General features: G+C 52.1%; 1 protein-coding gene across 2 annotated transcripts; it reads right to left on the reverse strand.

The window, feature by feature from the left end:
• Nucleotides 1-352: 352 nt before the first annotated feature.
• KYAT1 (kynurenine aminotransferase 1) lies at nt 353-11,851 on the reverse strand. 2 transcript variants are annotated; one of them, XM_074609223.1, is made up of 14 exons: nt 11,722-11,851; nt 9,605-9,726; nt 7,143-7,201; nt 6,225-6,375; nt 5,779-5,928; nt 5,321-5,407; nt 5,078-5,206; nt 4,615-4,735; nt 3,863-3,939; nt 3,527-3,616; nt 2,959-3,145; nt 2,658-2,734; nt 2,269-2,355; nt 353-1,866 (listed from the first exon to the last, which is right to left on the reverse strand). In XM_074609223.1, the coding sequence occupies exons 2-14, from the start codon at nt 9,686-9,688 to the stop codon at nt 1,798-1,800; spliced, it is 1,368 nt and encodes a 455-aa protein (XP_074465324.1). In that variant the 5' UTR covers nt 9,689-9,726; nt 11,722-11,851; the 3' UTR covers nt 353-1,797. The 2 variants fall into 2 exon arrangements, with proteins under 2 accessions (XP_074465324.1, XP_074465325.1); XM_074609224.1 differs by lacking the exons at nt 9,605-9,726; nt 11,722-11,851 and adding an exon at nt 7,349-7,468.
• Nucleotides 11,852-13,878: the final 2,027 nt, after the last annotated feature.

A 13,878-nucleotide genomic window follows, 5' to 3' on the forward strand; every position in this document is an offset into this window, starting at 1 on the left:
TGGCCAGGCAGGGGGGCGGGGGCTAGTGTTTAAGTCACCAGTGCGGGATGTCAAGCTAAGCAGGGGTTGCTTCGTTCTGCAGGGGAATGGGTGACCTAGGGGGAGCCGTGTGGGAGCCGTGTGGGAGCCGTGTGGGAGCCGTGTGGGAGCCGTGTGGGAGCCGTGTGGGAGCCGTGTGGGAGCCGTGTGGGAGCCGTGTGGGAGCCGTGTGGGAGCCGTGTGGGAGCCGTGTGGGAGCCGTGGCGCAGCTCGGCCTCTCCACAAGTGCTGGGTGAACGGTGGAGGATGGGGAGATGCACCCTGCCCCTTGCAGGGTGTGTCGTGGCTTAGAGCAAGAGCCCACACACGTGGAGATGTTGCAAGTAATCTTTATTCCTATAATCTAATCTCACAGTCGTTTATCTGTTTCGGTGATCGCAGCTCTCCTAGCACTTGGCACGTATGTGGGTGCAAAATGGCCTTCAGCAGCACCCTCGCCCACCCAGGCTGTGCAGGCAGGTGAGATGGGACGCATCTCGCCTCACGGGCGAAGGCAGGAGGTGGGTGTCTGCCTCCCCCCTCGCTCCGGGGGTCGGCGCAGCTCTGGCTCCGCAGGGATCGGTACCACACGCTGCAGCCCCACACAGAAAACCTACAGAGCTGCTACCCACCGGCCTGGGTGGGGTGAGCAGCCACCGCTGCGGGACTGTGCAGGTGCTGCATGCGTGAGGGCAGCTCTCCAGGAGAGCTACATCAGCCCTGTAATCATTAGACATTTATTCTTCAATAATTGCAGTAATTCGTCTTTAATAATTTAACCGCCACAAATACTTATCGTACAGTCTGTTGTGCGTAACCCCTGTGTGATTGATGATGCTGGTTTACATTCTTATCCAGGTGGAAATCGAAAATGGTGCAAGAATTACCTTTCAAAACGCTGCTTGTGTTACCCCACCACCCATCAGCGCAGCAGGTGGGAGGCTGCGGGGGCCACCAATGGCAGGAGCAGCCTGAAGCTGCCATGCCCTTCCTCCCCATCCACTGCGAGCGCTTGTCAAGGGCCTTAAGGTTTTGCTTTGCAGCCTGGGCGACGCTGCCAGGCCCTGACAAAGTGCCAGGGCTGATCTGGGGGAAGGTTCGGCAATAACTGGGCTATTTATCAAAGCCCATTTCCTTGGGGGAGCCAGTAACCGATTCTGCGGTTGCTTTCCCCAGAGATGCACAGGAAAAAAAAACCCAGCAGAAAAACTGTTAATTATGGGAAACAGCATTTCACTGCGTTTAAAAATTTCAGGACTATAGGAATCAACCTACTGACGGGTGGTGATGCTGCGCAGTCCCGTGAGAACATGAGTGCTGGTGGAAACGCTATCCTATGCATTGGGGTACACAAGTGGGTATGTGGAGCAAGCGAAGCCACACTAAACCCCCATCGTGGCCTTAAAGGTAGGTCCTGAAACACCTTTTCAGAATTTGGTGGTGGAAAAGACCCCAGGAGCCATCCTTACCTTGTGTCTTGCTGGATGCACCTCAGAACTGATTATCAAAGTCTTTAAACATAATAAGAAGAAACACTGAATACTGTCAGTGCATGGGAAGACTCCCTTTTTGCAATGAGCAGTGCAACGACTTCACAGTGACAGACGGTGTCTCCCAGACCCTGAGCCTGGCAAACCTCTTACCCATTTATCCGACAGAAAATGTGGTTGAAAGCACAAAAATAAGGACTTATCAAAGTTTGTAGCCAAACAAAGGAAGAGGAGGAAGAGCAGTCATGGCAGGTGAGGACCAAGAAGAGTGGTTTTGTCTCCAGTGTGCTCAGGGACTGGTTTTCTCCTGTTTCCATTTTTGCAAAATGTCATTTGCTGCCTTCAGTGTAGCTTCCTCCTAAACAAATATTGCAGGTTCAGTCAGTGGCTTCCAGCCAAATCCCCTTTCCCTTCACTGCAGTCATCGTTTATATAAAATCCTGTTCTCATTCTGGAACATGGCGAATGCCCTGTGTTCAGGCAGGCATAGCCACTGGGCGGTTCAGCACGTACCCAGAGGACTCCCTGCCTTGACCAAGAATGTGGGATGCTGATGGGACAAAGCTGGGAATGGCACCAGCACACCTCCTGCCCCCAGCTCGGCTTGCATGTCTGGAGGAAGGGGTTGAATCATCTGTGATGCCATGCTCAGGCTCTAATGCCCGAGGCGCTCTGCATTTCTTCTTAGCATTTGTCTCATTAGACCATCCCTGATGACTGCCCTCAACCTCCCCGTCCTTCGTGCTGCCACACATCTCACCTTTGCGAAGCAGAACCGGATGAAATGGTTGTAGTTGTTCTTGTGGGCCCCAGAGTAGAAAGCGGAGAGCGGGATGGCAGCAAGTCCCTAGGAAGGGGAAACAGGTGGAGCTGAGGTTACTCTTTCGGGGCTGGCATGAAGCCATCCACTTATTGCTCACGAGTCTCACGGATGGGCTTGTAGATGCCCTTGGTGCCCTGTCTGCTCACTCTGCTTGAGTTCAGGCTACCAGGGTTGGGGCCAACTGCTGACAGACACCCCGGGCGCTCCCCAGAGGAGCTGCCAGACCCGGTGGTGGTGGTGTGCTGCCAGCTCCCGTGAGCGCAGCCAGCAGGGAGGACACAAAACCACTCAGGGCAGACTCAGCAGAAAGAGCCAGGTGCGTTTACCTTATTCTTGACCATCCACTTTGCAAATCTGGAGTCGTACGGCTCATCAGAGTCGGGGACATCAGGGACGTCGGATTCTGCAGGAGAAGCACAGCAGCGCGGAGGTGGGGGCCGCTGCCGGGTGCCTCAGCCAAGCCCCAAACCCACGGGGTTCTCTGGGAGCTTGGATGGGGAACACACTATTGTCCGTCCCTGCTTTGGTGGTGGTTTATGCAGGTTCCTGTCCCTGCTAGTGGTACCACTCTGAGCTGGTCTCCCACACTCAGCCCTGCCTGCGCAAAACCGCAGCTGCGTGACTCACTGAACTTGGAGATGTCTGCCACCAAGAAGTAGGTGCCCTCGGGGATGATGGGTTTCATCCCCACAGCATCCAGGCTCTGGACCAGCCAGTCTCGCTTCTGCTGCAGCTCCTTGGGCAGTTGGACAAAGTAGCTGTCTGGTTTCCCATAGAGCTCGAGCTCCCTCTGGAAACCCTGAGCCACGGCTTCCTGCAAGGAGAGAGGTGCCCGGTGGGGAGATGGTAAAGGCTTGCTTAAGAACCAGAGTGTTCGCTCTGATGCAGTTCACAGGTGAGTAGGGAGCAGGGGTGATTTCTCGCTGCACCAAGCTGAGCTCTCTGCCTCCAGCCCCTCCAAATGGCCAAATAGATTTGTCTGTGCAAAATAAGGAGCACAGCTCAGGCAGGCTGGACTCTCCCTTCCTCCCAGGCATGGGGTGACCGCAGGGAGAGGGGAAGGAGCCTCTCCAGGGCACTATGCCTCACCCTGTCTGTGCCTTTCGGGGCAGCCGTGGGCAGAAGGACCTTCTCTCGCCCCTGCTTCAGGGGTTTGTTTGGGAATTGTGGGGACAGTTGCAGGGAGCTGCCTTACCTGGGCAATGGTGGCACAGTGGTACACTGAGTTTTGGTGCACGGTACGGAGGTGCTGCAGCAGCCGGTTGGGTCCCACGGTCCAGCCCACCTGTGTTCAGGAGAGGAGGAGGAAGGTGGTAAATTTCTGTGTGCCTGCTTGGGCTCCCCTTTGTTTGTCTGTGCTGGCTTCATTGTATTTCCAGACAGAGCTATTGTAAAGCAGCTTTGGTACTTTCAGACCCTGAGGTTCAAAGCTGAGTGTGCGGCAGCAGTGTCCCCAGCGCCATGGGACCCGTGCCCTGGAGCAAAGGGACGGGGACGGGGAGAACATGAGATGCCACACAGGAGAATTCACCTTCCATCCAGTGGCACTGAAAGTTTTTCCAGCACTCCCAATGATCACCGTGCGGTCCCACATCCCTCGCAAGCTGGCTGGCAACGAAACAAGAGAGAAACGCTGATGGCAGAGCTCAGTGTGCTTGCTCCTGGGCTGCATTAATAACATGTTGGGAGCTCTTTGCCCAGCATAACCCATGGTGGCCTCTTGTGTTCACAGCACATCTTTCACCTGGATGAGCCTCAAGGCACATCCCAAGCAGGCAGCCAGGTTTCTCAAGAACATCTCTTTGTAATTAAGCGTTTTCATACGAATGTATCCAGCCCGGAGGGTCCCAGAGGTGCCAAGCGCCATCACCTTGCAACAAGGTGATTGCATGTTACTGCAACAGGAAGAGCAGACCTCTAAAATCATGTTGAAATGGATGTCCTAAAACTAGAGACACCAGAAAACTCTGGTTTTATAAAGCGTGGGGAAAAAATACAGTTCCTCTGGAGCCAAGGGCTCTTTGCTCTGGATCTCTCACTGTGAAGCCAACTCTCTGTTTCCTCTGACTGGCTCTGGAAGTCAGGGCTCCAGTTTAAGACCTGATTTGGAGGCTGAGGCTGAAGTGCAGCAAAATACCTCTAATGGGGATATGTGCTTGGTAGAGCTGCGCGTGCGAGCAGCCCATGTAATTTCCAGGGGACCCCAGTTAAAACACCATTTCCTTCCCTGAAGATGCTGTACCCAGAGAAGACACCCAAGCTCAGCCAAGCCATTCTCTGTACCGATGCGGATGTGCTCCTTCCCATCGTAGACCAGCCACTCGTACACTTCATCGCTGAGGCACAGGACGTCATGCTTCACACACAGGTCTGCAATGAGCTCCAGCTCCTCTCGGCTGAATACCTGCAGCAGGCAGGGAATGGAGCAGAGATGCTGCACCAGCATTTCTGACCCCCTGCCTGTCCCTGTCTCTCTGCAAAGGCTCCACGTCCTGCCATCACCACCTCCCAAGCCAGGGTGGGCAGGAGCTGCCTGCAATGGTCTAGCAGGGCAAAGCCACTGCTGGCACCAAAGACCAGGCTTAAAAACGCCAGATGAGTGAGCGCAGCATGTGGTGCTGCCACAACACCCATTTCCCTTGTGTGCAAGGAAGATGGAGTCACTGCTACGCTGCAAATGTGGCTGGGTGAGCGGTAGCACCCCAGCTGCTTTCAGGGCCAGCCAAAGCAAGGCCAGAGGTGTTACCTTGCCCAGAGGGTTGTTGGGTGAATTCAGGACGATGGCTTTTGTCCGTTCACTGAATTTAGAAGCCAGTTCAGCTGGGTCCAGCTGCCAGTCTGCACTAGACATCAATTTGCCATCTTTTGGAGCTTTCTAGAGAGAACAGAGGGGAATCTCAGCTTGCTCTGCTACCTCTGCACTTCGCTTATCACTCACCTCTTGGCTATGACTCTCCCCTCCTCAATGGCTTTGCTCCAACCCACTCACCGGTCTCAGCGGGACAAACACGGGCATCCCACCAGCCATTTTCACCATCGGCTCATAGCAGTCAAAGAAGGGCTCAATGATTATCACCTGGAAGAAAGGGACATGTCAGCACACTCCTGGCCCAGCTCAGACCTTCCCTGATGGGTGCAGAGAGCAATGGGAAGGACAGGAAATTTTAATCCTTGGATTACTGTCATGGAGAACACGCGCTGCCAGTGAGCAGTGTCAGGGAAAAACATCACTCAGGGCACAAAGGTTATTTTGCCTTATGCAGAAATAAGTCAGTACCTTGTAGCAGAGAATTTTTTTCCTTTGGAAGCTCAAATACTGGAGAATGGGGATAAAAACTTTTCTGCTTTACAAAAGGACTATGAAAACCTGCTCCTGGCAGACCCACAGCCAAGAAGGGCTCTGCCGGAGGAAGGCTGCCTGTGCAACAAGTCCAAATCTTGGGTTACCTCATCGCCTTCATCAACGAGAGCCTGGAAGCAGCAGAAGAGAGCCTGGTATGCGCCCACAGTCACCATCACATTGGTCATAGGATCCAAGTCTCGTCCAAGCAGCTTCCCAAAAAACTGGGCTAGGATCTTCACCAGAGGTGGGTGGCCCTGTGGGGTGAGAGGAGAGGTGGGTGGGTTGCAGAAGCCTCCAAAAGCACAGATGAGCCCTCGGAAGGGGCCTGGGCAGCCAAGTGTCCTGTGACTGAGCGTGTGGGGCATCTTCCAGCCCAGCTGCTTCAAATGCCCTGGTAAAGCAGGGTGTTACAGCCCTGAGCATGGGGGGCCTGCATTGAGCCTGGACGTGTATTTTTCCCTGTTATTGCTGCCTGGTGGGCCCTGAAGCGGCCAAGGCTAACAGGGAATGAGGGGAGTATTGCTGAGGAGCAGGGCGTCTGTCCACGCACAAAGGCACGGGTGTACTGGTGCAGCATGTGGTTCTCCCCGCTGAGGGCTCTCACGAATGACTCCTTCAGAAAGTCTGGTGGGGGGAAGTCAGGAAAGCCCTGGCCCAGGTTCACCTTGGAGTAGGTGGCAGCCAGTTTTACAAATTCCACCCTGGAGAGAAGAAAGGGAGAGAAAGAGAAGCATTTACAGAGGGTCTGGGCAGCGTGCTGGCACTGTCTCTGCTTGCCAGCATCCCTTTGGAAGTGAGTGAGGTTGGTGTCCCTCCTGCAGAGCCATCCTGCTGCTCGCAGGTGGACAGGACCAAGCATGGGTCATTTCAGACCTGTTTCAATCAAACCAAGGATGAGGCACTGGCGAGTGATTTTAATTTGTTTTTGAAAGAAACAGCCATTGTGCTGTCTGGTTGTGTGGTCACAGGTGAAGCCACACATCACTTCTGATCAGACCAAACCAGGCAGGAGAGGACTCACAGGTTTTCAAGCTCAAGTTCAAGCTCAAACCAGGGAACGGTATTTGCAGCATCCCTTCACCTGTCTCTCTGCTTGCAATGCCCTAGGTTGGGCTCGAAGCAGACACAGGGCTGAAGCCAGTGTGCTGTGACGACATGGCTCAGATTTGGGTGCCGCTGGGATCATTCAGGTGGGTGGATCTGATGGAGTGCAATGCTCTACAAGGTGCCGCCACCTGCCTTCCCGCAGGATGGTGCAGGACACCTGGTAGGGCACAAAGTGTGAGCAGCAGGCACAGAGCTCAGCCAGGGTTAAGTCTCCTGGGACAAACCTGCCTTGATGTGCTTCTTGAGCAAATGCAAAGCAGCTGAGGGAGACTGCTGTGTGGCTGCAATGGTTTCTATCTGGCGTTAGTCTGCTTAAAACCACATCTACCACCAGGGTAAACAAGATATTTTCTTAACTCACCAGATATTCTTATCTGTTCCCTCCAGCCTCCGAGCTTGCACTGGCCTTGACATCTTTGCCTGCAAAGAGAGAGAAACAAAGTGAGTTTGAAGATTTCACTAATGGCAATGGGGCCACATGTGATGGGGACGTGGCCTCCCCAGGTATGTGTTTCCCAATAGAAGGTGTGCCCTTCTGTATTGCTTCACGGGTTGTTGCTGACCAACCTTAGAGCAGTAATGCTGATGCAGTGACTTCTGGAAGAGGTTTCACACACTTTTTATGAAAGATCAAACAGATGAGAGATGGCACAGGAGGATGTTTCATTTACAAGTTTCAACAAGAACTGAGAAAACAGATGAACAAAAGAAGTGTGCATACACTCACTGGGGAGTTGGCAATGCCTTAAACCTCATTTTCTGTTGGAATAAATCATGGGGTCAAATGAGCTCAGCCAAGCTGTAACAGCCAGGCCAATGATCCCAGATCTCAGGCTTCTGCCTTCATAGCCTCTCTTGTCCTCCATCAGAAGAATCTCCTTGCTGTCTACAGGCCAGAATATATCCCCTTTTCCTAGAAGAACAAACTTTTTCATTCCACGCTGCTCTAAGGAGTAGCAGAAGCACTATTTGCTCCTTTCTCCTACTGGAGCCCTTGGCGAAGGGAGTTGCTCTAGATCCTAAACAAAATGCTGTTTTTTACACGTAAAGTTCACGGCAAAACCAGGCAGCAGCTGGGTACAGGCAAGGGGGGGGCCGTAGCACAGAGGTCAGTCTGATGTACAGAGACACCAAGGTACCACTTGCCTGACTGATATCTAATTTCCACATGCATCATGGCTGGGGGGGTAGGAAGAAGGACAGTAGGAAACATTCAGAGCAAAATCCTCCTTCCAGTTGGATAAGCACAGGGAGAAAGTCAGTTGTGCTTGACGGGAAACTTAGCATTGAGGATGATGAAAAGCAGCAGAGACAGAATTTAATAACTCGACAGCACAGGGAAAAGGTAACCAGTCAGTGAAGGGACTGGAAACTGGAGACAAATGATGCCCAGTGCACCAAGAAAAGCCAGTGTGGGAATGTGAGGAGGTTGTTTCAGAAGGAATGAGACAAGCAAATGATAATCCCCATGGCAAATGAAATACTTTTGAAGAGGGATGAAGAGGGCACGTGAAAGCAGCTGAGATATGAGATGCAGATCTGCGATGCAAGGAGACAGGGTCTGTGCTCTTCCAGGCCGGGATGGTGTGGGGGGGATACCAGATCAGCCCCCCCTCCCCAGGCTCAGCTGCAGCAGTAACCCCCTACTCACCTCCTCACCTCTGCTGTTCCCTGAGGGCTGCACCACAAGTTGAAAAGTGCCCCAATGATATTTTGCATTGAGGTCTCCGGATTTTTATACAGCTTCAGCCCTCACTCAGGATCTTTGTGAATCACTTGCTGAGGAGCCCAGTGTTTCAGAGGGCACCCGGTGGACTCTGTGCTCCCCCGTGGTACCGGGCAGGTAGCCAAGGGCGAGCAGAAGTTGCTGCTCCCTGGGTGTAGAGGGGAGCCCCACTCCTCTCCTTCAGCCTCCTGCTTTGCTCTTTCTGCACAAGCTTGTGAATATTATGGTCAGCAAAACCTGGTGCCTGTGCTGATTTTGGTGGGAGTAGAAGGGTTCATGGCTTGGGAAGTAAAAGATAGCTGGAGGTGAAGTATTAACAGCTCCAGTGCTGCTCTCTTGCAATGGGGCTGCTGCTGGCCACAGTTCAGGGAATTTAAGAGCAAATGTGATGGGGGTCAGTGGGAATGAGGTGCTTTAAGCCTAGATATTCTGGGTTCTGAGGAAAGGCCTTGTCTGCTCCAGCCCTTTCAGGAAGGGAAATGACAAATATTTTCTTCTTTTGATGTCCCCCCCGCATCCTATCCCCAGCCTGCATGATGCTGCTATGGGCGGCTGCCCACCAGGCTGGAGAGCAACACAGAGCCACACAGCCCCCAAATCTGATTCAGCCTGTTCTGCTCCCCAAATGGAATGATGTGTTTCTCCAGTTGCAATTTGCCTGTCAGTCAGACAGCGTAGTTGACTGCAAATGTAGAAGACTTAGCGGCCACAGCCTTCCACCACTGACTCCCTGACACATGTGATTTCCTTGCTCTGCGTGTTTGTATCTCCAAGAGGGATGCTGATATTTCCCAAGTACTTTGCAACCCAAAAGGCTCTAGTAGAAGAGACCAGACAAGGCAACCCCACATACAATGATCTTTCTTCCTGTATGAAAGGTATAATCTCACTTATGAGAAGTTCACTTTAAACAGGCTACCTGGAAATAAGTGGGTACAGAGGAGATTGGACCAGTGTGGCTTTTCCTGATGTGCCCTATCTGCCATCGCTGCCAAGGCTGGGTCCTGGGCAGTGAGCTCCCCTGGGCTCCGCACCGCTGCAGCCTGAGCCAGGGACCAGGCTGCCGGCCAGAAACAGTCATGCTGGGCATTCAATACCTCACAGGAGTACGAGCTATATCCAGCGCTGCTCTTCCTCTCCAGCAAGAACTGACGCAGAGACGGTCCGGCTCTCCTGAGCATGCCACGGCTCCTGCTGTCTCACTCCTGTGGGCACGGACCTGCATTTCCCCCAGACACAAAGCAGAGGGGTGAGTTAATCGCTCCATGGCTGCAGGGGGAAAGCAAACGCTCCGTGTACCTGGGGACGCAGCGCAGGTCCAGACCCGAAGCTGTGGTTATTCTGCCACAGAAAGGAAAAGAAGGAGCGAGCCACTTTGTGTGTTGTCACTGCAATGTCAAACAGTGCCAGGATTGTACTTTGTGCCCATGACACACACAAAGTCAGGATCACAAGGGCAACCATGGCTTCTGCCTCCTCTATCCCCAATTTCAGGCTCCCCCCGCCTTCCTCTGCACTGAGGGGAGCAGTGCAGACACCAGCAAGAGGACATTCTCTGGGAATTCAGTATCAACATCAGCTTCCCATGCAGTTTCATTGATCCTGGGTATCTCTTGCCTCTGCCCTTCCTCCCCTGCAGCACCTTCGCCTTCCTCGCCGATGGGGCTGTGGCTTGGCAGGGCTGTTTGGCCACCCCGCCTCTTGGGGCTGGCCAGTGAAACTAGGGGCCTTACTGATGTTCATGGGGCAAACCTACTCCACACAAACCCACCCCTTCCTCTTCCTTCATGTTCTTAAGGTTACAAAAAAAAATCAAAGCAAGAGTGCTGCTATTTTTGAGAATTTCTGTCCTCTCGGATGCTGTAGCTCCAAGCTCTTTTTATTTTGATTAATAGAATAAAGTCGCAAGTTTTATTCTGATTAACAAGATGTCAGCTTCCATCTCCAAAGTGACTTTGGTGTTTACTTTTCCTTCAAGGCCCCAAACAAATTAATTTCTGTGCCTGATTTAGCCTGCTCCTTCATCTTGGATCCCCTTAACTATTCTACAGCACTGATTAAACATATGGTATTTAAGCTAAAATAAATTAATGTTTTGTCAGGTACTTGAGATAAAAGCTGTGAGTCTGGAGGATGCACGCACCTTTATTTTGACCAGCCATGGACTAATTTACCCAGCTGCCAAAAAATAAATTAAAACAGGTTTGAAGCTGGCCAGCCCACAGGTGAGTTCTCAGTACTGCTCGGTGCACTTTCCATCCTTACATGCAGGATGTGAGTCCCCACTGTTTGCCTTTTGTGTTATTTCTAACACAAGTGCAAAGCGGCTGCCAGGTGAGACCAGTGGGATTTTACATCACTTGCCCAGGTGGGAAAAACCAGCACAATTTATGGAAAAACAGGAAACCACAGCATAATATTGCTCGGGACTGCAAAATACCCACTTTGTCCCTGACACACAGGACAGCTGTGTGTCAGGAACAGGCGCTGAGATGTGGGGGACAGTGCTTTGGGATGTGAAGGAAATGAGCGCCGGAAGGAGGGGGAGTAATGCTGCAGGTGACAAAACGAAAGTGTGGCAGTAAAAAGGGCTTCACTGGATTACAGAAAACTACAGAGCTGGTGGAAGAGCTGCGCACAAGGTGCCTGCAAAGAGCTAAAGGCAATATTGGGGTCGGGGTGCTGCTCCCAGTGGGCGCAGCTGACCAGGGCTAGAGAGAGGGCTCTGCCTCACCTCCCAGCGCTGGACAACGTTTTGGAGCGGGGGCAGCCACCAGAGAGTCAAGAAGCCTGCGGAGGGCTCGGTCTCACATTTTTGGGTGCTGCAGGCTGTGCTGTAGGCATGGTCCCAGCTGGGAGCTGGGGCACCTCTCGCTCTGGCGGGGTGCATGGTTTTGAACACACTGAGGATTTTGGAGGTGACAGCTGAAAGGTCACCACGGGGACCGGTCACTCACCACCTCCAGCCTGCAGGCACCAGCCTTTCTCCTCCGTCCCGGTGCTCCCCAAGCACCTCCACGGTGCTGGCTAGCCTGTCTGCTCGCAGGTCCCCCAAAGGGCTTTGGGGACAAGGGTGTTCCTGATCCCGTCACACTGTGGGGGTCCAACACGACAGTGGGAGCACGGGCGAATGCAGCAGTAACAGCGAGCAAGCACACACACATAGGCGCAAGGCAGCTGCTGGAAGGGATGATGGGGGGTAAAACCAACTTACATCAAGCTGGGCCACACTGCCTTACGCTGCGAAAGTCTGGCACAACCGCCCAGGCTGCGTTTGCAAACATGCCGCCCTCTCCCTGCCTCTGAAATGCTTCATCTGCAGCTGGGACTTCCTGGGAGGAGTCGGAGAGGCTGCAGGGAGGCAGGAGTCGAGCTACAACACTCAGATGGGGAAAATCGTACCGGGGAACAGGAGAGCTCGGTTCCTTCTCTAAAGCACCAGGGTGAGGGAGCAGAGAGCTTTTGGGGAGCAGGTCCCTTCCTCCCCGCGGCTTGGAGCCAGAGCTGCTGGAGGATTTTGGCTGCCTGGGAAAAATTTGTCAGCGTATTGTTCAGATGGAGGCTCATACCGGCATAATTATTGCGGGATAATTTTTGTGGTATGGCTATAATTGCTTTGGCATGGCAATGTCTGGGAATTTTCCTTTGCGTGAAGCCTTCAGTCATTTTGAAAAAATGAATTTTTAAGTCAGTCAGACACTCTCAAAAATTCCACTCTGCAGGCTTAATATTATTAGAGAACGGGTCGCAGGTACAGAAGGTGAAGGCATCACCGTTATGCTTATCAGAGGTTAATGACCTGCTGTCACAATACAACCTAAAGCAGGATCCTGCAGCACCGTCTGACCCCTGGGCTGTGGATGGGCAGCTTCAGAGGGGGATTTCAGTTCACTCAGTTCACGGATGCAGGAGCTGAACTCTCCATCAGTCATTTGAGAGGTGACAATTGCTCAAGTGAGGTGTAGAGAGCAAATTGTCCTCTCTCAGCTTCCCTCTTCCTTTTGTGACAAGGCTTTACGTACACCGATGAATCAGGTTGTGTAGCTCTCCTGAGTGAGTAATTACTGTCTCCCTTTCACAGGAGGAAAAAGTGAGCCACGGGGAAAGGAAGCGGCTGACGTCCACTGTGCCAAAGGTTCCTGAATCCTCACCCGGTGTCCATCCATCCGCTGGGCTCACAGCATCCCTGCCATGACTAAGTGGGAGGGAATGTCAGTGCAGGCAGATGCAAACTCTTTGTTTTCTAAACATCGGTTCAACTCAAACACTGAAACAAACAAATGGAAGGAAAACTTGTGTTTGCTTCAGTAAGAATGTACACAGCACGTCCCGAGCCACCTAATAGCTCAAAGCCATTTTCTCCTGCTGCCCTTGCTATGCTTTCTTTGCCCCCTCCTCTGCCAGTCTTGCACGTTCCCTGGTTGTTGTTTGCCCCTGAGCTGAGCTCACTTGACTCGCTAAATTAGCAAAAACTCCAGCTGGCAGAAAAGCGGACAGTTTTCTATAAGGTCTGTGAGTTGAACTGTCTCAGGGCAGGGTGGGTGTGAGTGCAACAGGCACTGCAAGGAAACGCCGATGTGGGTAGGGACTAGAGCAGAGAGGAGTGGGGAGAAGAAGGGATGGACAGGAGCACAAGCCCCCAGCTTCTTTGGCAGGATTTGGCCTTTATATTTGTTCAACAGTAACATGTAACTCCACCTTAATGTCCTCTTGCAATTCAGCAGAAATTGCTGGATAATATGCATGCAGCCAGCGAGGAAAAGGACACTCTCTGACCTTCTTGGAGTTTGTACTGTAAAGCTCAAGGAAAATCAGGACCTTCTTGGAGTTTGTACTGTAAAGCTCAAGGAAAATCAGGACCCTATCCTTCCTCAGGTAATTTTAATTTAACAAGTGCATCTAGATATGAACAAGTCTTCTTAATGATGTTTTTTTTCCTGAAAAACTAGCTATTGCACTGGGCTGGTGAGTCTGTCCCCTGACACGTGGGATCATATCTCCTCTGGTACAAGTCCTGTGCCTATGGCTACAGGAGGATGCTAAGACCTATAATGTTCCTAGAAAGCCACAGATATGCTTATTTTACAATAGCAGTGATCACTGGTGTATACAAGTTAAAATTGGCTGCACTTAACCACTCAGAACTGCCTCTTGTACGCTAATGAAATTATAATGAATGCCTTTGAACCATCCTTTATGAATTTTTAAAAAAAGTTATGCTGCCCAGTGTCCTCCGATGAGTCAGCCAAATGAAAATAACCATTAGTGAATCAGCCTGCTTTTTTCAGGTACCACAAAATTACTGTTGGATATATCCTTCTAACACATCAGTGTTACTATTCCTGCTGCAAGGAAACAAACGCTGTATTTT

This window comes from Larus michahellis, chromosome 15 (genome assembly GCF_964199755.1).
Source record: "Larus michahellis chromosome 15, bLarMic1.1, whole genome shotgun sequence".
Classification (NCBI taxonomy): domain Eukaryota; kingdom Metazoa; phylum Chordata; class Aves; order Charadriiformes; family Laridae; genus Larus; species Larus michahellis.